The sequence below is a fragment of the Stegastes partitus genome, unplaced genomic scaffold (assembly GCF_000690725.1).
Source record: "Stegastes partitus isolate 25-593 unplaced genomic scaffold, Stegastes_partitus-1.0.2 Scaffold708, whole genome shotgun sequence".
Classification (NCBI taxonomy): domain Eukaryota; kingdom Metazoa; phylum Chordata; class Actinopteri; family Pomacentridae; genus Stegastes; species Stegastes partitus.
The window spans coordinates 312,479-336,949 of NW_007578439.1; the positions used below are offsets into that span (position 1 = coordinate 312,479).

The window sequence follows — 24,471 nt, forward strand, 5'->3', positions numbered from 1 at the left end:
AGACTTGAGCAAATCTCAAACATTTATGTTGGATGGCGTATTATATTATTGTATGTATTATGTGTATGTGAAACCTACTGGTACTCCTTGCAATGACATCACTTAGGGGTTGGACGGGCTTTCCTGTAAACACGAGTTGCATCCATGCGTATTTCGCTGGTTACCAACTGACATGGTTGAGAATTAATTATGATGCTAATTAAATTTCGGGTTTGGGGAGTGTAGGTTCCCATCAGTGATAATAATTCAGCGCTGGGAACTGTTGCTCAAGCTGTCATGCATTACTGCAGACTGCTTGCTGCAGTATTTTTACGATGACATCATCCCCTCATCCCCTTTGAGGGGATACCACGTGGTCGCTTGCCAGAGATGCAACAAATTGCGATGCACAAATTAAAAACAAACATTATTTTTTTTTTACTGTAATTACCTGAGCCTCTCGACTAAAATAATTTAATGTCTAAACGCTCTCGCCGTTATTATTACAGTGATATTCGAGTGTGTTTTGCTTCCACTGAGCCTTTTAACAGTAGGAATGAGAGACGTAGAATCTGATTGGTTGATTTTTGCGTATCCCTTGACATTGGCCAATCAGCTTGGCTGGCAGATTCAGGTGGTAAATCCTGATCCTGCCTGTGACTGTAACACGGCCCAGAGCTCTCTGCTCTCCCTCGTAGTGTGTTTTTCAGCCCTGCCTCGGTTGCTTCCCTTCCCCTGTGCCGCCATTAAAGCCCTTCAGCTTGGTGTTTGGAAATCGGGGAAAAGGATCAAAATGATTTAAAGCGTCGAAACCGACGGCCGAGGGACGGGACTAATGGGGGGGTTCTCGCTCCGTGGTATGTATGGACCTTCAACTGCCAACTAAACGGCGCCCCACAGAAGTAAATATGCGGCTAGTGTCGTCCAAGTGAGAGAAGCCCGAGTTCGGATTGGAGTGGGTTTCTCCGATCCGGGGGGAAGCTCCGTTTGTTTTGGCCGCAACGGGGGACCGGGGAGTGTAAACACAGCAAAGCAAAGGTGAGGGTTTGAGCGTTACAACACCTTCTCGTAGAGTTGATAGGGGCCTCTCAAACGGCTACGGGCAAAACATAATCTCGTAACGTTAGCGAGCAGCTAGCTTGGCTGTAATTCTTGGCTGATAACCGAGCGAAGGTAGCCTGGTTGACATGTAAGATAACTAACCGCGAGCGCGCTCCGTGGGTCAGTTGAGCAGCGGCTAGTTTGATAGCCAACTAATGTTAAGTGACACCAGTCGAGCGCTCATTTGAATTAAACTCATTGTTTATTTGCGCCGAACATGTCAACGCGTTGCTAGTCACACAAGTAAACTGGTTGACCGTTACTATCTTAGCCGCTGGGCAAGGTTCCCGAGCCGACGTTAATTCTTGTTAGCTTTGTCTCGAGGAACCGTATCTCGAGAATTTGTTGAATTTCTCACGGTGTGTTGGTAAACTTGGAGGCGTGGTGTAAACACAGCGACGACTCCCCTCCGAGCTGCCCCGCCGAGCCGCCGTTAACTTCATTTTTTATTAGCTTTTGTCTCTTCAATTAATGTCGGGGATGCGGTTCGGAACGTTCAGTTTCATATGTGGGTAATAATAGGCTTTGGGGCGAATTCAATTTCAGTGCATCAGTAAGTGTCTTAACCAGTCACGCGCCTCCCTGCAGGGTGTCAGGTTTCATCCGTCCTTGTCTCCTGTTACCCGGCCCGGTTGTAGGGCACATTTGCCTGGTGTGTATAACTTACTGTATGTGTTTAAAGTCAGTGTCCGGTTTTAATAGAAGTACTGCACTCCCAGGCTGCAGCTTCACCCTGGTTGCACTTTGCTTTGCGAGTCTCTCAGCGTCGCTCACTTTGATTAACTTACAAGTTCGTGTCCGATCAAGAGCAGGGAGCACTGTAGATTTGGAAGTGGTTTGACAGTAAAGGACTTAAGGACTGAGTGGCACAGGTGGCAGTAATAACGCAGGCATGGTCTGGTTGCATTATTGGACAGATTTACCACTTGGAACCTGGAAAATGAAGCAGCATATTTTGCCTCTTTAAACACAGATGTCTGTTGTTATTGCTTTTACCTCTCAAAAGTGTTTACCTTTGAGTCATAAGATGTTTAGGTTTGCCTTTCTTCATTATGTAGCTTCGTCAAGTTCAATGTTTTCATTTAACATAACATCAGCGCTTTTGTCTAAAATATATTTTTTCTCTTTATTTTAACCCCAGTGTACTGCTTGCTGTGTGATCTCCTTGAGAGTGGATCTGCCGAGCTGAGAGTCCCTCTGAACGGCAGGAAGCCTCCCTTAGCGGCGGTGCGACGATGACCGAGCTGGTTGCCAAGTGGGCCTGTGAATACTGCACATACGAGAACTGGCCGTCAGCCATCAAGTGCACCATGTGCCGCGCTCAGAGGCCCAGCGGGGGTGCCATCATTACTGAGGAGCCCTTCAAGAGCAGCCCTGCCCTGGATGCCAGTCTGCATCAGTGGGACCCTGCAGGCCTTAGCAACAGCCCATCTCAGGGTGGATCTAGCTTACTCATTTGTCCAGACTCCAGCGCCCGACCCCGTGTTCGCATTGCTGACGTACCTGAGACTAGTAGCAAGTGGTCATGCCACATGTGCACCTACCTGAACTGGCCTCGGGCTATCCGTTGCACCCAGTGCCTGTGTCAGAGGCAACAGGCTCAACAACAACAACAACAACAACAGCATGGACAGCATGCAACCCATCAAGGACATCATACCCAGCAGCCACGCAGCCCCACGGAATCACCCCAGACCTCAGGCTCTGGATGCCGCCCTGCTCCCCCAGCCACCACTACAGACCCTTGTGAGGAATATAATGACCGTAACAGGCTCAACACTCATGCACAGCACTGGACCTGCACTGCATGCACTTACGAGAACTGGGCCAAGGCACTCAAGTGTGTGGTGTGTGATCATCCCAGGCCCAACAGTCTGCTAGCTGAACCTATCGAACTGGCATCAGAGCCTGAGAGCCAACAGCCATCCTTAAAACTCAATGAACAGGACAGGGACAACAGGAGGGGTGTCGTTGGGCACGTGGTTGGACAAGGAGTTGGAGGTGTGGTAGGTGGTGTGGGTGGTTGTAGCAGCAGCCAGAGAAGGTCACCCCCAACCTCAAAAAGGGAGTCAGAGGTCAACATGGACTTTCAGAGGATTGAAGTGGCATCAGGGGCTGGGGTTGGGAGCAAAGAGGATCTCGAGGTGGATTTCAAAAAACTGAAGCAGATTAAGAACAGGATGAGAAGGACTGATTGGCTGTTCCTCAATGCATGTGTTGGTGAGTTTGAAGGATATATGATTTTACTGAAGTATTTCATCTTGTTCGCCTCGTGTATTGAGCTGTTATGACGTGGACACTGAGTCAGCTGAATGGTGCGAGGCAGGCTATCACTGAAATGGGATTTCCCTGAATTTGTGTGAATGATCAATACGGGATTACAATTAGTTGCGGTTTGTATAGCCGCATTCATATGATGCTAAATTACATCCTACTGATGTTGCCGTACTGTATGCTTCGTAATCCTCTGCATTCAGCGAGTAAAAACTTCCCTACACAAACACCAAGTGTCCGGCCACCCACACTGTGTGCTGGCGAATGCGGAGTGGGAGGGAGGATGAGCATTGTAAGAACAACTAATGATTGCTCTTTTTTTTCTCTCTCACACCACTATCTCACTCTTTCTCCTGCCTGTGCCATCGGTGCGTAGAGTTTGTTCTGCACACCCACTCAACCTCCCGTCTTTTTTTTTCCCTATCTGTCTCTTTGACAGACAATTATTCTGTATTATATTGACGGCACGAATTTGACAACCGAACATGCATTTAATAACACCCTGAAACCCTTCTAGTGAAAAATAATTACAACTTTTTTCATGCTGCTACAAAGACTGATTGCAGAAAACATGACTGCAGTTAGTTTGCCTCTGGTCCGACACTGGGTCTCTCACTGCATGTGGCATCGTGAATTCCCTCATGTCTGTGAGACATGTCTGCGCGGGGCCAAGTCTCGTCTGGTCAGAATGTCTGATGTCAGTGGGTGCAATTAATCAAATGTTATCTGATCAGAAATGTCCCTTAATTTCTCCCATGGCCCTGACAGGAAATGAATTCCAAGCTATGTCCTTCAAGTTTATTATATGTACTTGGGAACATTTTAAGTTTGCAGCTTATGATTACAATCACCATCAAAATATACGTATTATTTCTTCTATTAATTGTTTGGTCTTGGGGAAGTTTACTAGTAGTTGTCTGCCAACAGACTTATATTTATTGTTTTGTTTTATCAACAATCAAAAATGTTCACGCCGCAACAGTTGAGGCGCTCAAATTCTGGCTGAATAAATAAATAGTGTCAGTATTGCTCTGTCGCTACACTGATCTGTATACTCTGAATTATAAAATACATAAATAAAAAATAGCAGTTTGCATGCATGAAACACTCACTGTTAGTTTAAATTAAGCTTTTAAGACGAGAGCGCAATTTCCACTTTAGAATCGTACAAACTAATGCTGCTTTGCTCTGGCTTTGCCAACGCTGACGATGCCATTTTGTTTGAATAAACTTTAATCGGAATTGTCACAGGACAAAACCGACTAAGAGCTTAGCTATGTTGAATGTGAGTTCCACTTTAGGGCTGGTCTCAAGCTCTGGCCATACAGGAAGGCAAATTAAAATGTGCAGTAAAATGTGCAGTGTACAGTAACACATTGGACAAGATTGATAAAAGTCGTACAGTAATAGCCGTGAAAGCGTCCGTCCAGCTGTCAAGGCTAACCCTACTAGCATGCTCTGAATTGATAAACAACAACTGGTGCACTGCCAAAACCTTTTTGGAGTGTGAAGACATAGACATAAATATACCATACTGTGGACATGCCGAACAGAAGCCTCATGCGGAACCAAACGTCCTGTACCGAATGCTTTGGACGGATGCTCATACAGTTACACCCCTAATGTTTGTAAACAGTGTCCTCAGTTGTGTCAGGTGCTCCGGTTTCCAAAGGGACCTGCTGCTCTAAAAATAGCATGAGCTATGTAACAGAAGTTAAAAATAATAAAGTCTGGGGCAACAGTAATTACCCTTGCCCCTACAGTGTGTGTGACCCTAGACCAACTCCTTAAACTCAACTGTTTTTGCCTGCATGCGTGGTGTTTGTGGGGGCATGTCTCTGGTCGCTCCAATGATGGTGCGTTACATTCTTACAGCTGCAAACAGATTTGCGATTGTGCACCTGGTTAGGCTTTTGTAAAGATCTTTTCGAGGACAAACAAGTTGTCACTTTGCATTTTGCGTTACCGCCTCTTTTCTGCAAAGGTTTCTTACAGAAACACTAAAGTGCACAAGGAGAGACTGGTTTCGTTTTATGTCTTTATCATTCCTGAAGCCTGATGCTTGGGACTTGTAAGCTTGATGAGCCACCAGTTGAGCAGAGTCTTTAAGCACCCACTTGTTTGTGTTTGTGCAGGTTTATTGGCCCACTGTCCCATCGTTTAGTAGTTAAAGAGACCTCACATGGTGACAAGGGAAGGGTATGTTGTTTATAGCTTTGGCAATGGCCAGTGTTTCTCATATAAATCTTCATAATATATATATTTTTCTCACTTATTCCAACTCTAAGGGGTGTTTACATCGACTTATCATATGAGGACGGAGGACTGGAAAAAGTTCTGGATGTGTTGTTAGTCCCCTACAGTGATACCATAGATAGACTCACAGTCACTCAGACTTATGAACACCTACATGCAGTTCAAAGTCTTGAGAACTCCTACCTTAGGAATGTGAAAGGAAACAGGAGCGTGGTCAAAGGAAGCCCATGTGAACACGGGGGGAATGTGCAAACACCAAACAAACCCGTGTCCTACTTTCTGTAAGGTGATAGTACAAACTGGGGCTGAGTTATGAAGGACTAAAATAATGTGTCAGTACTTTAATACTTCAAGCTATGCATAGCCATAAAGTTTGTCGTGTTTCATTCTGAATCATAATTATATAATTATAACATGGCATGGAAAGAGTATGGCGTAACAAAGGTCCCACCAGGATAGGTTTAAACCGTTTCAACATTTAATACAATAGCAGGGTTTTCCCTACTATTCTAAAACTTGTGCAGAAAATCTATGCTGAGAGACGTGGGATGCCCTGGAGAGAAAAAATTACTGATCATAAGACCAATTATGAGACAGTCAGTTTTTCTAAAAATGATCTGCAGGCGTTTCTGAAGGCTTGTGTAACGTGTTTTGCTGCCACAGAGGAATTAAATCCATAATGAGTGAAGACAAGTTCGTTGCATCGCTCAGCATTTTTGCCGTAAAAAGAAATACACCAATACACCTGTTAAAGAGCCAAGAATTACAGCTGTCGCTGTTGATGAGAACTTGAAACAAACTCGAAAATACTAACTGTTAGAGAAAGTGATTCAGAGAGAGGATACAGTAAGAAAGTGACCTGGTTACATCTGACACTGTTACAACATCAGATGGCAATGGGAGAATGAGAGCAAGCACAGTGCAGCAACAAAATTGTGTTTTTTTGTAAATATTTTAATCAGAATGGTCCAAAATCATGTGGAAATGTGTAATAACGTTGCATTTTGAACACCACGGCATCTGAGACCTCCAGGATTGTAGGTAAAACCGAAGCTAGATATCATTTTTCTCCACAGTTACGAAACATTTAGTGCAGTATGACCATAGGTACCAAAAAAGAAAAGTACAAAGTAAGCCTTAGATAGAATAACAAAATATTCACAGCAGTTGAACAAACTTGAATATTAATAAGCAGTACCATTTTATAGAGAAGGACTAAATGTATGCATATGGCTCCCTGCATATGGAGTGGTGTACTCTGAGCCTCTTGTGCTAGCCTTTCAGATTTCTGTATTAATACCAGCAGGATGCCCGGCATAATCTCAGGCCTCTCTCTGCCCAGGCATTTTGAAATGTTGTTGCAGGAAAAGAACATGCCTAACTGTTAGCATAAATAGTAGCTCTGGTCTCTCAGTAAGAACTGTCTGAGCCAACACACACAATACCAAGAAACATGCCTTTAAATCCAGTGTTATTAATGACGCTTGTGCCTTTTCTTGCCGCGACATGTCAAATTGTCTGACTGAAAACTCACAATATTCTTCTTACTTTATTAATTTGTGTTCTCTGAGAGTTGGAAAATCCATCACAATTTGTTTACGTACGAGAGCTCGCATAAAAGCTGTCTGACAAATAATGACGGGGTCAGGGTCTGCTGAAAGTAACATCCATCTTCACAACAAATAACGTGTCAGATTCAGTCCTCGGTACTTATTTCTTAAATAGTCCTCGGGTGAAACATTCACCTCTCTCGAGTGCAGGTTTCCTTGTTTCACTTGAAATGAATGTCAGTATCTAGAAAAGGCAACAAAGGGAGGAACATTGCTTCACTATTCTCAACAGTATTTGCTTTTACTCACTTGTTAAAAGCAATGTAAATAGGCACAGTCTAAGCCACAGTAGGAACGGTTTGTGGTGGATTCTGGTGAAATCGTATTAGCTTATATGTTCTCTATTGGGGCTGCAAGGTGGTAGCACTGTTGCCTCGCAGCAAGAAGGTCGCCAGTTCGCGTCTGGATCTTTCTGCGTGGAGTTTGCATGTTCTCCCCGTGCAGCGTGGGTTCTCTCCGGGTTCTCCGGCTTCCTCCCACATAGTCCAAAAACATGTTGAGGTTAATTGGTGATTCTAAATTGTCCATAGGTGTGAATGTGAGTGTGCTTGGTTGTCTGTCTCTAAGTGTAGCCCTGTGATAGACTGGTGACCTGTTCAGGGTGTCCCCCGGTCTTCACCCTGAGTCAGCTGGGATAGACTCCTGCCCCCCATGATCCTAGTGAGGATTAAGTGGTGTATAGATAATGGATGGACGGATGGATGTTCTCTTTTGTTTTAAGAAAATAAAGGTCAAATGATTTGGTAAAAATCTCAAATACACAACATGTAGTATGCTTTCCCATGTTTCCTCTTGCCAGTTTTTGAATCTTCTGCTGCAATATGTGCATGGAGGAGCAAAGACTACTGCTATTATTTTGTACATCCAAAATTCTGTCAGCCTTTCTAATGCATTACCCCCAGAAGTGGCTTATTGCGCAGGTAAACATACCAATCCCAAATAGACTTAAAAGCACCAACGGCTGCCTCACGGCTCTCCTATGATAGACGTGACCGCTATCCGCACTGTTGAAATGGCATGTACTGCGTTAAAAGAAAAAGACCAAGAACCACTTAGCCCGTTCCATTCTCTCTCTCTCCCCTTCAGTCTGTCTGCAAGTGTGCGTCTGTTTGCATATTAGCGCCTCCACCAAAGGATCCGTGAGTACAGTACTGACTGCAGGGCTACAGGCACACCCACACTAATGGAGTGTTTTGTGGAAAGCAGTTGTGATCCTTCTCTATCACACTGCGCTGCTATTGTGTAGTTTCTCTCCTCATCTCTCACAGCGCTAGCCAGCTCCACATGGCACAGCGAGTCCTTCCACCCACTCCATGTCTCTCTCGCTCTCACTCACACACACAGATTATGCAGCTGAGCATTGTGTGTGGTCCTTTGACGTGAGAACAAAAGCTCAACAGTGTTTAATGCTGTCAAATGTACGAGAGAATACTACACGGGCATTTACTGTATATGCTAGAACTGGAAAGAGGACATCTGTGTGGCGGTAATGCTTTGAAATGTATTTACGCTTTGATGTTTGATTAGATTTTATAACCATAACACACTCGTCCAAATAGTTTATTCAACTTAAACGGCTAACTCACTTTATCTCGCTGCGTCGCCGGTTGGCAGCGCTCGAGGCTGGCACCGGTGCTGAAACCTAAAACGGGCGAATTTCTTGTCGAGCCCGATCGCACAGCTATCCACATTTCAGCCTTAATCAACTTTATTATCAGCGTGTTCTGCTGCTTTGGTTTAGGACTAAAAATACCCCCCCTCCATCCTCCTGCCTCTCACGACAGTTTAACATTACGCACACACATCACTCAATGTTTTATTCAATCCTTCTTACATTAAAACACAGAAAATGGTTTACATCTGAGCTTTTAGTGTGAGATCACAGACTAAAAAAAATGTTAAAAGTTTACAGTCGAACATCCGATTTGTCAGCGTGTGTTTAAAAGGTGGGTTTAGCGATGATTCACGATAATGACAGCTTACTTAGACTAACAACTTAAAAGCAGAAGAGTGACTGTTTTCTGCCGGTCACGTGTTCCTGTCGTTCGGCTGTCCCAGTTAGCTGCTCCGTGGTTACGTTTGTGTGCTAGATGTTGACACAAATTGATTCTGTCTGTCAGTAGCGTTTGCACTTTGTGCCAAAAAAAAAAAGTACAGAAAAACAAACACCTGCAACCGCCTGGCCAAGCTGCTCCTTCAGCCAGCGTGCTAACATCTGAGCCTGGAGATTAAGAAGGGAACAAATAACTGACAGATTACAGCGTGCACCCCCTATTGTCTTTTCCCCTTCACTTCAAGGTCAGTGAAGTCTCAGAGCTGTTGGTGTTGCCACGGAGATAAAGTTGTTTCTCATCTCCAATTTTTCATACTTTTTGGTCTAACACTGAATGTCCTCTGCACGTGGAGGTTTTTTTTTCGTATCTCTTGGGCCAAGTCATAATGCGTTTGTAACCACAGTGGTCAACATGTTCTGACTGGCTACTGAATGCAAGAAAACTGATAAACAGATCTTTTGTTTATATCATGTTGTGCTTAAAAATCTCCTTAAAAGGTAACATGATTGGCCGCCGCTGTAACTCAACTGGTTGAGCTGGCAACCCGTGTACTGGGGCTGTACTCCCTGATGCAGCGGTCGTGGGTTTGAATCCAGCCCGTGGCCTTTTGCTGCAGGTCCCTCCCCCATTCTTCTCCCCACTTTCCTGTCTCTCTCTCTACTGTCTTGTCAAATAAAGGCAAAAAAAAAAAAACTTCAAAAAAAATCTTCTATTTAAAATTATAAAAACAAAATGCCTTCACTTTATATCTACGTTTCATTGCAGGTATTAATAATATTTATTGACATGACCTTTTCCCCCCTCTCTTTGCCTGAAGGTGTTGTAGAAGGTGACCTGGCAGCTGTGGAGGCCTACAAGTCGTCAGGAGGTGACATCGCACGACAGCTAACGTCAGACGAGGTGCGCCTATTAAATCGGCCCTCAGCATTTGATGACGGCTTCACGCTGGTTCACCTGGCAATCCGCTTCCAGAGACAGGACATGCTGGCAGTGTTACTCACTGAGGTCAGTGGAGACACTCGCTACTCTTTCAGGAATCACATGCACCAGCGTGTTGACGTATTTTGAATTCTTTTTACATCATGACAAAACAGTAGACCTTTTCAAACACGTGGCTGTGTCTGTTGGTAGATCTATTTCTTTGTCATTTCTCTATGTGTTCTTAAAAACAGGTCAAAGATAATTCAAAAATACTGAGCCAAATAAGGCTACAAAACAAAGTATAACCCGTATAAGAGCAATCTGTTGATCGCAGGAAAAGATACAGTTGCTTTGCCTGATCTTCTAGCATAAGGTACTTATTGAAGAATATAGGCAATCATGTGTTAAATGTTTAAAAAAAAATGACCACAGAAACTGGCCTGGGATGGAAAGGCCACCCTTGAACTATGGTATGATTGTTGCGCTGCTGGTTTTTGCGTCACAGATGATGCAGCGTTTTCTTCAGCAAAGTCTCTTAATCACAGAATCCAGTGAGATCAGCCGGGAGGAATCACAAGGCCAACGGATTTGTAGAAAGGAAGGGACTGCAGTGCACATTACACTTCTGGTGCACAAAATCATTTCACACCCTGGTCTCCAAAGTGATAACCATTCCACTATCACTCATTAGTTTATGTTGTTTGTATGCTTCATATTCAGTGTTTTGGTTAAAATAAAAAGTGAGTCTTGAGTGTCTTTGCAACCACAAGGTTAACGGAGCTTGTGTGTGTCCGCTGGCACCGTGCATGTGCTGAAGTTGATTTCGGCTCACTTGCCGTCTGCTCTGTGATCCCAGATTATCTGTACACACACACCTCTCCTCCCACACTCAGTCACTGCCCCAGTTTCTCTTCCAAAGGGGTTAGTGAGTAACCACTGGATCATGTCCCTAAAATGCTTCAAAGCTGACAACTGCTCGAACACCAAACACAGAAGCAGTTCTGTTCTTGTCCTGGAGGCAATTTAGATTTGGTTAGTGAAAGTAAAGTTTGTTCAGATGTTAGCGTTAACGCACAAAAAGTTACTATTATTGTTTTTATTTTATTTTTTTGGTGGTGGTTTTTGGGCTCCAGCTGTGTTAGAAAGATGTGTTTTGAATGTCATTTCCACAAATAAATAGTCGTACAAATGAGATGATCTCAAGCTCATTGCCGTGTTATTATTTTGCTTCCTTTAGTCCTGATGTCTGTCTCAGTAAAAAACATCACTGTTGCTCATAGAAAACAACAATAATCTAAACAAAAGCCCATGTTGTCCAGTGTACATTATACTCCATTACCCCTGCACTCCACTGATCATGAAGTGACCCTGACCTCTGCTATTGATTCTTTTCTCATGTTTTAAACATGCTGTTGTCCTGCCTCTCCATATTTCTGCAATGCTGTACACAAAGTGATTTCTTTACAGGGATTTTTCCAGATCTCTTCATATTGACACATTTGATCAGATATCCACTTTATCAAAGTCACGGTGACATTTTCCAGGCAGCTGGAGGTGCAGACTGTTCATTCTGTTCATCGTAGACCTCAGTGGAGCATGTGATACAGCTGGCCACTGCATGCAGCTAACCTACCTTGAAAGCTGGATTTGCATCAGTTGACACAGACAGCTTTTGGGTTTTGTGGTTGGTTGTGAAATTCGACCTTCCTCAATCACAAGAAATGCCGTTGCTCAGTTCTCTCTATCACATACTATTTATCTAGATAAACCTTCCTTTCCTTTATCCTCTCGGCTCTGCAGGTCTCCCAACAGGCGGCCAAGTGTATCCCAGCCATGGTGTGTCCTGAGCTGACAGAGCAGATCCGTCGTGAGGTAGCGGCCTCTCTCCACCAGCGCAAGGGAGACTTCACCTGCTACTTCCTCACTGACCTGGTGACCTTCACCCTGCCTGCAGGTCAGCAGCTCAGCAGCAACTAAACAAATGTGACAAAAAAATATAATCTCTCTGGTAGAAACTGTTCAACAAATTCATCACTGTCATAACACAAACTCCAGAAGCTGTTAAAATGTACTTTGTGTACAAGGGGAACCTAAAACTCTGCAGCCTAAGAAACCCAGTCTAGTCATTTCTTCCTGCTTTCCAAGGGTGTATTAGAATGCTTGTTTTGTTTACTTGTGGCGTATGAAATTGCTTGTTGTTCAGATGCTGAGGGGACATAATGCCACAGTTGTGTGTTTCCAACTGCCAGAACACAGAGGCTACCTCTGGCTCACTGTTTCAGTATTGTTCTCGCATTCTGAATATGCAAGCCCACCAACGATGAATGTCTCTTGTTCATAACAAAACTATATTTAGTATTTATGCCGATGTCGTTCTGTTAAATTGCGTGCGTTCTTTGTTATTTCTGCTGAATTTCACTGCGTGGAACAGCTATTATGGTTCAGTGTGTTGCTGCTAGCTAAGCTAAGGATTTTTTGTTATGCTGAGTTTTCAGGACAATGCCGACCTTGGCTTCTGGCCACTATAGAAACACATTCTGTTCAGTTCCACAAAGTCAATGCATTCATTTATTTTAGCTAAAGAATGAGCTACTGTGTTGACAAGCGCTTAGAGCCAGCAGTGAAAGCCATTGGCTGTTGTGGAAAGAGCAAAACATGGTGGCTTTTTTTTTTTTAAATGAGCAACAACAGAAAGGTTTTCTAGCTGACCTTCTTCAGTCTTTTCAATCAAGTGTTACAGATAGTTGAAATAGAGATGAATGCATTCATCAAATGAAATGTGAATAAAAATAAGATTTCTCTGCTTTCTTTTCATTTCTCATTCATTCCTCTTCCTTTGGTTTCAGACATCGAGGACTTGCCCCCAGCGGTTCAGGAAAAACTCTTTGATGAGGTGCTGGACCGAGACGTACAAAAAGGTGAATTATTATTTTTCCTTCAACTTTACAACTCGTGTGTTCTGCGGTAACAGCTATCACATGCTGCGCTTACGTATCAACGCGATCGCTCTGAGAGAGAAACCAGATCCAGTGCCGTTCTGGCTGCTCGACAAACAGAGGGAGCCCCTTCACAACCTGCATACTATTAACAGGGAGGCTGCGGAGTGCTGGCAGTGTTACATTACTTGTATTTTCTCTCCTGCCAACCCAGTTTTTTCGCCTGCCTGCTTGTCACGCTGCCAGACGGTCTGTCTTTATCGTGCGGACCAGTTGCATTCGCGCTAATCAGCCTAATTGAGTTTTGGGGATTTCTCTGATCCCCACTGAATGATTGTGTTTCCTTTCAGCCCACATGCTCGCTCACAAATCTAAACGCCATTAAAAGGCGTCACCTTTACTTCTTTAGTTTCCTGCTACTTTGTGTGTCCTGTTTAATCATCCCAATGTGTCAAATATTAGCCGCTGCCGTATAAACACAAATCCTTACTTCCCCCCTCAAGAGACTTTCTCGGTGTGCTTGTTTGCACTTAAATTGGAGGTTTTGATGTAAACATAAAAGGTCCACGTGAACGGAAAGCTTTTTTTCATGTTAAAAGATTAGGACAGGACCAGTTGACACCAGTGTATAGTGTGTATTGAATTTCTTCAGTTTGCATTTTGTGAGCAGTTAATAAAACGCAAGGACACAAAAATATCCGGATAGCAATTTAGCTTAAAGAAAGGAAACATGATTGTTAGCAGCTTTGTGTATTTGTGTCTAGAATAAATAAACACATAAGTCTAATTATAAGTGAACAAACTTCAACTTTAACTTCAAAAGAAATGACCTCTACAAGGCTTGTGACAGACTTCTACTTTGTCCTTGTCAACATGTTTCTGCCACACAGTAAATATTAGTGTGCACTAAAATATACATGATGTATCTGTCTGCCATGTTTCTTATCTGGTTTCCTGCTGTAACCTGATCCTCTCGCAGTCGTCTGGTTATGCGGTGGACATGCAGATATTGTCATGTGAAATCTATTTTCATAGACGTGGGTAGCCATTAACACTCCCAAACTGTCCTTTTAAATACCATCACCTGTCTTGCAAGAAAAAACACTCAGGCCTCTATAGTACCAACACTGTGTTGGTACATGTTCTTGTTGTGCTTAAATATTCAGAACCGCTGAGAAGTTTAAAGACACAGCAATGAACTTTTCCTCCCCTCTCAATCAGAACTTGAAGAGGAGTCTCCCATCATCAACTGGTCCCTGGAGCTGGGCACCAGGTTGGACAGTCGGCTGTACGCCCTGTGGAACCGCACGGCCGGCGACTGCCTCCTCGACTCCGTGCTGCAGGCTACATGGGGCATCTACGACAAGGACTCAGTTCTCCGCAAGACCCTCCACGACAGTCTACACGACTGCTCTCACTGGTGAGGACTTGTGCTCTGAGTGCAATGGACTGTAGCCCTTTTAACCTGCGATCAGCGTGGGTGATTTGCATCAAGTCATGTGCATATTCAAACTATGTTAAACCGACTGAATGACATAATGCACCACACATCAACAGTAGACAGCTTGTGCCAGTGAGTTGCTGTGCACATGTTGCTTTTTAGGAGGGCTAGTGGACACCTTCATTTGGGAATTGGGTATTTTTCTGTATTTATAACCTGCAGACTGAATAATCCGGTAAACATATTGACGATTACATTCTAGTAACAAGACATCTATATCTCATCCATGTTTGTCCTTTTAACATTTACCGTTTTACACCAAAATATTTACAGAAAGTAAGATTGCTGCGTTTTAGTGTCTCACTCAAGGACACCAAAACAGCTGAAGCTTGACATTCAACAGTCTCAAGTTACTTTCTGTTTTCTTTCAACATTGCATGACTGGGGAACATGTGGTTCGGAGGTTTGGGATACATACCCAGAATCCAAAGATTTTATTGCCAGCCCATTCAGAGATCCGAGGCTTTGATCTGGAAATGATGGGATTTCACTTGGGCTCCTGTCCAGTTTGAGAAGACACGTATTTTGAAACAGATTAATAATTTGGGAGTATTCAAACAATTTAAAGGTTGAGGACTAGGGTTAGTATGAAAAAATACCCTGAAAATACTGTAAACAAGAAGTAATAGGTTCGGGCTGACATAGTTTTTCCACAAAAACATTCAATTACATCCTTAAAAAAATCCTTCAAATGACCTCTGCTGTGTTTTTCTCATTGAGAAGTCCAGAATCTATAAAAAAACTAAAGTTTTTCTCTTTTTTGTTGTTGTTTTAAGTTTAACAGAAAATCCACTCTCAGTATATGTGCGCTAGAGGCTTTAAATTTCCTCTTCACACTTGTCTAAGTTGCGTACTAGCCCACAGCCGGCTCCTAAAATTGCTGTGATGTTACAAATCACGCTCGTAGGTACAAACGTTCTTCTCGAGGCGAACGAAAATTGAAAGCAGGCTTCTAGTGTCAAACCCGGCGCACATTCTGCACAATGAAGCATAAACATCCTGACTGAGGAACAAGACACATTTTTGAGCGGAGGGGCGGCTTTAGAATGATTCTGCATGAACAGAACCGGCCAGTGTGACTCACGCCTATTTGTTAGAACCTGCGGCTTTTTTCGGCGAGAAAATTACTGTTTAGATATAATAAGCAATCGCCATCCAACCTAAACCACAACAGAGACGGAGGAATGCAGTCAATAGCAGTGACACGCCTTTCTGCGCCGAGGTCAAGTCATGTCACAGGCTAAATCGTTTTTTTTGTGTGTGTGTGTGTGCAGGTTTTACACGCGCTGGAAGGAGTGGGAGTCGTGGTATTCCCAGAGCTTCGGCCTACACTTTTCCCTCCGAGAGGAACAGTGGCAGGAAGACTGGGCTTTCATCCTGTCCCTTGCCAGCCAGGTACATGAAAGCAAACACACACAACAATAGCACCGAGGACCCGGGAGCTTGATGTGCTTAAAATGTGACACGCTAATGATGCATGAATTATGCAAGAAGCTTTACTGCTCTTACCACAGTATACTTAATCTGTAATGCACTCTGAAAGTGCATCCTGTCTGTCAGCACTTCTCTCTGCTCCGTGTGACCTCACTGACTAAGTATTTGGGCGGGTTGTTATTATATCTGGGTGTGAAAGCTCAGTAATTGTGTGTGTTTTTTAGTGTTTTAACACTTGGAGCATGCTGGGGTGACTTGGCAGCAGTCGAGAATCCTCGCTTTGTAGTTTCCGCGGGCTGTTCTTTCGAGAAGCGCTTCTTTCTGACCGTTTCTCCCCCCTCTGTGTTGTGTTTTGCTTTTACAGCCTGGATCCAGCTTGGAGCAGACCCACATTTTCGTTCTTGCACACATACTTCGTAGGCCCATCATCGTCTACGGAGTGAAGTATTACAAAAGTTTCCGTGGCGAAACACTCGGGTACACCCGTTTTCAAGGTGAGCACTAAACTGCCGTTGTTTTGGTTAAACATCGTTGGTGTTTTTGAACGCAGCTCGGTTCCAGTGGGTTTGGAAAGACCAGACTTTGTGAAATACTTTCAGCCTACATGTGTCTGCATAGCTGACATAGCTGACATAACTGTCCCTCGGATCTGTCGGTAATTGCTATTTACACCATGTATCAGTCTAGTGTCTTTCATTTAGGGGGTATTTTTGTACAGTGTGACTCAAAATAACACGAGCAGCATAACAAAACCGACTCTTGTGTCAGCAGTTGCAGAAGGATTGCAATGCTGGAAAACGTCCCACACACATCCAGATACAGTTGAACATATGCAAACCATCAGAATCCCGAGTCAAACAATCCCGCGAGCGTGGAGAGCGGAGTCCACCTTTACGACAAGCAGTAAAAACAGTCTGGATTCAATTTGCCTGCTGAGTGATGCTGCGCAGGGGATGATGAAAGTGCTCTGTAAGGGCCAACTGCTTGTGGTAAAGCCTGCCTGATGGATCAGTGATTTACTGTTGCCAGGAGCCAATGTAAAACACACAGAGGAAGGCGTACTTATGGGCGCCTATAGGGAGGGGCGGGGTGTCTCATTTAAAGCGGTGACCAAGTGAACCCAGTAAAACGCAGTGGTTACTAGGAGAGTAGCCAAACAGAGGCTTCTTAATCACGGTGTCAGTTTCACAGGTATTCGTGGGGCGCGGGAGCTGCTTTGTGTATTATGGAGCTGAAGAAATATGAGACGTGAATACCGTCTGTGTTGAGTTTTGTGTATGACCCATATTGCATTCTTTTGAGTGTTTTCATTTCTCTGTACTTCTGCATGTCGGAGCCAAATGGTGCCATGTCTTTTTTTTTCTGTCTTTATTTGTGAGCTATAGTTACCAGTTACCCTGCAGATTATGATTGCATAGACAGAACATGCAATTAGTTCAGAAAATACGCTGCATTGTAAGAACTCCTGCAGAGCCGGTGCTGCTGCATAATCAGTACTTCACGGTGGGTTTGTACTTACAACAGGGTATTTTTACATTGTTGCTGCTTCGACTGAAAAGAAAAGACAGGAAACTTTTCTTTTTTTTTTCTTCCAGTTCTGGGAATTTCTTGTATTTTTCTTCAGCTTGTGTAGTTTAACCCTCTGACCCCAGAACCCACTGGCAGGTTTTAGCGGCATGTTGTCTGAAAATCGCCAAAGTCACCGTTTCTCACAGCAAGAAACTGTAGAAAGAGAAAGAACTGTGAGATTTTCTCCTCTCTGACAGTCCTTGAGCTGTGCTGTTCTGTCAAGACACATTAGCCCAATCTACGCTTAAAATTGTGATTATTAATCAAAATCAGATTAGCTCTCATTTGGAAATAAAATCACCAAACTGAGCTCATTACAGGGACTCTTTGGCTGAACTGCAGGCTGTGCTTGCACAGAGGAGATAGGTGAAAAGGATGAAGCCAAATAAAATGCTTTTAGTAAAATACAGTCGTGACTCGAACAATCCGAAAACCTTGCTATCCGACAGGTTTTTAGAAAAAATGAACGGAACCCATTAAAAATAGCCTTAACATACCGACAGCCTTGGATTCTGAGTCTGACATGACAATAACGTCACAAATTAGGATAACGGCGTATTATCTGACTGAACAATCCGACAGATTGGCTATGTTCAGACTGCTGGACTGAATGCTTAGTTTGGATTTTTTAGTCAAATCCCATTTTTTGTGAGTTTGTTCACATTTTCAATTAAATGCGACTTGTATGTGATCTGCTGTGTGAACTTCATTCAACTCAAAAGTGTCCCACATGCGCAGAAGAGGACACGACGACATCACACGCAGCGAGCATGCTCAGTGTTTATGGAAGTAAACATGGATGGTGGCAGCAGAACTGTGATTGCTAACTAAACTGGCATCAGCAGCCAAGTACTGCCTGTGCATTCTGGCCACTTCCACCCCGTCGGAGCGCTCGCCAGGGGTGGAAGTATCTCCCAACCGCACTGAATATTCTGATATTCATCATTAATTGAGTTCAGAAAGTGATATTGGGACCAGCCCTACTAGTTATTATAACAACTCTAAACAACAAATATTAACAACTAATGAGCCTTCCAGCATCAAGCCCTGCTTGTATCTTGACCTCCGTCTTAACAATCCGACAGCCTTGCTATCCGACATAAAAGAAGGTTTTACATTTAGTGTCGGATTATCGAGTCACGACTGTATCTCTAATATGTGGAGTGGCATTTTATTTTCCAGTGTTGGTAACACTTTTGTGCACTTGGGAAAATGAACTATTTCTCTCTATTGTTGTGATTTATGGCTGTGTCAAGCTGTTCAAGAGAGTTTTTTCAAGTTCACTCTGTTTCTAGCCGTGGCTGTGCTCTTTATAAACGGGCAGGACGCTATGTTGCACTGAGAAATGGATGCACAGTGACTGATGTGACAGGAGCTAAAACACCCTAGAAACTGCTTGGGGCTAAGAGAGTAAATTCATTTTTATTATAAATTTAGGCCAAAGAGTGGTTTCATTTGAACGGTATTCTTTGCTCTAATTCATTAAAAGAACCTGTGTGAAAGAAAGAAAGTTTTATTGAGGAGGAGGAGCAGAAGCAGTCAAATTACAATCACTCATCAGAAAAAAACTCTAAAAACAAGAAGTCGTCAGGTTGTCCTCGAGCTATTCATGTGTGACGTCCTCCAGTAGTTAGTTATGGTGTTGTGAAAATAAGTGGAGTTCTGTAGTTTATTATGAGGGATGCTGCAGTGAGGAAGAGAACATGTTTTATTACAGTTAGCCCATGATCTGACCATAGATATGCTCAGAACAAATAAGATGATGCTTTAAAAGTGTTGGCAAAGTGATTTGTCACACTTGATATAACCGTGCAGCTGCTTAATATTTATCTAGTACAGTGGTTCTCAAGCTGGGGGTCGGGACCCCCACAGGGGTCGCCAGATCATTCTAAAAAGTAATTAAAGAAATAAATAAAGCCTACACTTATTAAATAAATATTAGGGATGTCAAAATTCAAAGTGTTTACTTCTCCCCACTCCTTTTTTGAACTTGTTAATATTATGATTTGATTATGCAATATTTTTATTCTTTTTTGCTCTTTTTTTAAAAAAAACTAATTCTTTTGTTTTTATATTTTTTTCCCTTTCATTTGTTTGAAATAAAGTCAGTTCATTCATTCAAAAGAAAATTAACGTGTTCATGTGAAGAGATGAATCTGTGGAATCAACACATTCATTTTAACACATTAATACATGAACAACAAAGTTATTATTCATGCTGTATTAACAATTCACACTGCGGGTCACAAACACAAACTTCTGTTGTCTTGGGGGTCGTGCCTCAAAAAGTTTGAGACTCACTGATCTAGTAAAACAGTTATTTTTGCAAAAAACACAAATAACCACATACTGTATATTGAAGTGAACCTAACAGTGCATTGTCTTATCTCCTTATTTTTGATGTATTTTTTATAAATGACCTTCTCTCTGTGTCCTTCCTCCCCCTCCAGGCGTGTACTTGCCCCTTTTGTGGGAGCAGAGTTTCTGCTGGAAGAGCCCCATCGCTCTGGGCTACACGCGAGGCCACTTCTCAGCGCTGGTGGCCATGGAGAACGACGGCTTTGACAATCGCGGCGCAGGCGCCAACCTCAACACAGACGATGACGTGACGGTCACGTTCCTGCCGCTGGTCGACAGCGAGAGGAAGCTGCTTCATATTCACTTCCTCTCAGCGCAGGAAGTAAGCCGCTCCCCCGCCGCGTCTCCTGATTTCTTGTTTGTGCTTTTAAATCCAGCTCGTGATTGATGTGTGTTCTTGTTGTTGTGAAGCCTGCTTACTTCGTGCAAGAGGTTTTTCTTCACTGTGACAACACAGATTTACCCTCTGAAGCTTAAAAACCACCAACAGGTTTGAAAGCCATGCTTTTTAAAAATCAAAATTACACCGTTTAACAGAGCTAGAACCTGTTAAAACAGAAAGAATCATCAGATTTTTACCTTTTCCAGCAGTTTTTGAAACAACAAAGTGTGACTTACGGATTGGGGAGAAACAGCCAAATCTGCCAAAAACAAGCAGCAACCAGATTATGTAAAAAGTGAAAATTCTGCACGACTCGCAACTGAGAAGCTGTTGGTGATCCATCTGTGACTAACACGACACAACTTGAGGGACTTTTTAGTTTAGCTGGACTGAACTGGGGCTGCACGGTGGCTCAGTGTTTAGCACCATCAAAGATCCCCAGTTTACGTCCCGATTAGGACGCCTGGGATGTTTCTGTGTGGAGTTTGCATGTTCTCCCCGTGCAGCGTGGGTTCTCTCCGGGTTCTCCGGCTTCCTCCCACAAATCCAAAAAAATGTTGAGGTTAATTGGTGATTCTAAATTGTCCGTAGGTGTGAATGTGAGTGTGCTTGATTTTCTGTCTCTAAGTGTAGCCCTGTGATAGACTTATGACCTGTCCAGGGTGTCTCTTGCCTTCACCCTAAGTCAGCTGGGATAGACTCCAGCCCCCCACGACCCTAGTGAGGATTAAGTGGTGTATAGATGATGGATGGATGGATGGATGGACTGAACTACTTGACTGCAGTCTGAACACAGAACAGACAAATTAAACGTGTATTGACCAACAAATAAAATGACCTCATGTTTAAAGTAGTCACACTGAAACAGATATTAGTCATCGGTTATCTCCACACCCTCATATCCCCCGTGTAGCTCTTTCTCCTGATGACACCAGCGAAGCACCGAATCAGGTTTTACTCCCCATCATCTGACAGAGAATCAGTGGCAACCATCTAAAGTAGATGGATGTTTTTTTAAGCAAACAGTATCAGAGAAGTGAGTCAAGTCTGACTCATGCCTCTTAACCCAGGCCATTGTTGTGTCTGCTGTCTGCATTTATGCGTCAGGTTTAACTTTATTAACTGCCCATGCGGATCACTCATTCTTGTATAACACCAGAGTAGGTAGAGTCATCTTGGTAGCAACTGTGGTCACAAATGTTGGGTTTATTTTTGGTTTTGTAAAATGAATAATCCAAAAAAATCTACTTTTTTGTTAATGATTTATTGCATTATTTTATTTATCAAGGCTTTGTTGTTCAGCACAGAGGACGTCTTTGAGTTCTCTCTGCTTGTAGCGACGGTTGTGATTCAGGACTTTCTATCGCAGTGAAAAACGAGGCAGCAGTGAGTGAAAATGTGACTCCAACTGCTTGAGATTTAGAGGTTTAAGAAAGGTTCAGACGGAGTACACAGTGTCTATAAAAAGTATTCAGCCGTCTTGGAAGCGCTTCTCCTTTTATTGCTTCTCAACGTTGAATCATCTTTGACAAGAATTCACAAAAAAAGAAAAGACTCTTTCATTGTTGAAGTGGAAACAGATTTCCACAAAGTGATGTTAATTTAGTTGACAGTATAAAATAAGGTTGCATCAGTATTCACCTCCTTTCAAGTCAGTATTTATTAGATGCACCTTAGGCCTGTGTGGATTCTTCTCAATCAGCTTTGCACATCAGTTTTCCTCCATTCTTCTGTCAGGGGATCGTGAATGAACGATCAAGTCCAGCTGCAAATTCAGATTGAAGTCTGTTTTTTCTTGTCAAAAAAGCCAACTTCCATTGACCATGATCGAAAAGGAATGACAAACTTGCACAGGGGGTTTCATACATTTTATAGGCAGTGTGTACTGTCTTGAATTTCTTCCCTGTGGCTCCCTCTCATGGTTCGTTTCTTCCACTTCAGATGGGTAATGAAGAGCAGCAGGAGAAGCTCCTGCGGGAGTGGCTGGACTGCTGCGTGACGGAGGGCGGCGTCCTGGTGGCCCTCCAGAAAAGCTCCCGCCGCCGCAACCACCCGCTCGTCACCCAGATGGTGGAGAAGTGGCTGGACGGCTACCGGCAGATCCGTCCCTGCGCCTCTCTGTCCGACGGGGAAGAGGAGGAGGACGACGACGACGAGTGACGAAGCGGCGGGAGGCGGGAGGCGGTCCGCAGGGAGGGGCAGGACTCCTCCCCCTTCCTCTCTCTCTCTCTCTTACAGCTTTTTATTTCTTTTATTTGTTTTTACCTTTCCTGACACGGACAAACTGTGAAAGCCCTCAGGAGAGGACAGGGAACCACAAAAGCCCCCCCACCAACTCACCCCTACACCTCCGCTAGAAGACGCCGCCGCCGCTCTTCTGGGACATACGCTTAAAACACATTCAAAACTCAGACCAAACCTGAGACTGACAAACTCCACTGCTGCAAAAAAAAAAAACACAGATTTCGGGGGAGATAATAAAGGTTTACGAATGCAAATGACCTTTTGATTTGTTTAGAGTTTCAACTGTAAAGGAAAAAAAAAAAAGATCTTTATCCATAGATGTACATGCATGTGGTTGTTTTAAGAAGAAGAAAAAAAAAAAAAGATTCTAAGGAAAAATATACCAGCATTGACTCAAATCAACACTTTCTATCCGTTCAGTATGGGCACTGACAAAAAGCACACTTCCAAATTGATCTTTTTTGACGTTTTTTCCAGTTGTATACGAGTTGGCTTGTTTAGCAATTTGTTTTTGTTTTTTTGAATGGGCAGGGACAAAGCCAATAAATATCAAATATCTTTAGGAGATTGTGTAATAATAAATGACTTTAATCCCTTATTACTAAGCACTGCACATTTATTAAAACATTTCTATATAAATACAGTATCATTGCTTGAATTAAGGTCATATATGAAGCTCTTGAAAAGGGACCTGCTCCCTTTACAAGTGGAATCTACACTCACTTAAGGTTTAGCACACTAACATTCATGTTGGATCTTTGGTTTACCGTTTTTTTTTTTGCGGACTGATTGAACTGAGAAGCGCGTGCGTGTGTTTGTGTGCATGTGTGTTTTATTTCTTCTCTGAATTTATTCTACATATTTATTGTTTGGAAACTTATTTGAGCTAATAAGAGCTTTCTGTATATTTTATTATTTTTTCTCCTTTTTGTGTTTTTTTGTTGTTGTTGTTAATTATTTCTCTCAATCTCGATGAAGACATGTTGCACAGAAACACTGTTGCTGTGAGGAAAGAACCAATCATGACCATCAGTGGAAAGTTTACTTGCGTTTGTTGCGTGCGATTTAGTACCTCATCTGGATGCCTAAAAAAAAAAAAAAATCTGGTGCTTTTTTTCCGGGCAGGCGGGGAGGCGAGTGTTGGGGAGTGAGACGCATTCAATGTCCACGTTTGTCATTACTTTGTCTAATCGCCGTCCCCTCCATTTTGTTCCTTATAGCATTCGTCGTCAAGGCCGCCGCTCCTCATGGTACACCTCCTCTGTAAAGTTTGTCGTCATTATGTGAACCCATCTTTTTCGATTAAGGTTGTTGTAAGAGATTGCAACATACAAAACCAAAGCTGACAGAAAAAAAAAAAAAGAAGAAAAAAAGTTGTCGTTCCTTTTTTTTTTTTTTTTTTTGCTGTGAATGTTTGCATTTTGTTTTTTCTCGCCATTGCGTACTGTAACCTCTTCCGTGTTTCATTCACCTTTTGAGCATCACCTGTATGTTGCTTTGTATTTATGCAATAGTTGCAGTTGTGACTATGATGGTTTGTGGATTTAGGCCTGACTTCACTAAACAGAGTGTAACGCAAAGAACAGGCAAAATAAGGAAAAAAAAGAATAAAATAAAGGAAAACCTTTTTGAATGTCAAACTAAAGTGTTTCCTGTCTGATGTTCTTTATGCTCCAACCTTTCATCACCGCGCCACGAAATCTGTGTATTTTAATATGACTTTTACTTTCTCTGCAGCTGAAACATAGCTCATTCCTCACCAGCTTGGTCTCATTCTGTACGGACAGAACCAGTCAACATATCCGTGACCGTTTTTGCGAAAAACGACATGCTATAGTATGACTTTTTTTTT

The 24,471-nt window shown here is 43.0% G+C and overlaps 1 protein-coding gene across 1 annotated transcript; it reads left to right on the top strand.

The window, feature by feature from the left end:
- The first annotated feature begins 683 nt into the window (after nt 1-683).
- LOC103364011 (ubiquitin thioesterase Zranb1-like) lies at nt 684-24,264 on the top strand. The gene is made up of 10 exons (XM_008291006.1): nt 684-1,017; nt 2,222-3,300; nt 10,092-10,279; nt 11,996-12,149; nt 13,042-13,113; nt 14,353-14,551; nt 15,907-16,027; nt 16,431-16,560; nt 20,086-20,315; nt 22,317-24,264. Exons 2-10 carry the CDS (start codon nt 2,316-2,318, stop codon nt 22,533-22,535), a joined length of 2,298 nt encoding a protein of 765 aa, XP_008289228.1. The 5' UTR covers nt 684-1,017; nt 2,222-2,315; the 3' UTR covers nt 22,536-24,264.
- Nucleotides 24,265-24,471: the final 207 nt, after the last annotated feature.

Coding starts and splice junctions, on each gene's coding strand:
- LOC103364011 (XM_008291006.1), top strand. CDS start 2,316: ATGACCGAGCTGGTTGCCAAGTGGGCCTGTGAATACTGCACATACGAG. Junction 3,301..10,091: donor GTTCCTCAATGCATGTGTTG/GTGAGTTTGAAG, acceptor CTTTGCCTGAAG/GTGTTGTAGAAGGTGACCTG. Junction 10,280..11,995: donor TGGCAGTGTTACTCACTGAG/GTCAGTGGAGAC, acceptor TCGGCTCTGCAG/GTCTCCCAACAGGCGGCCAA.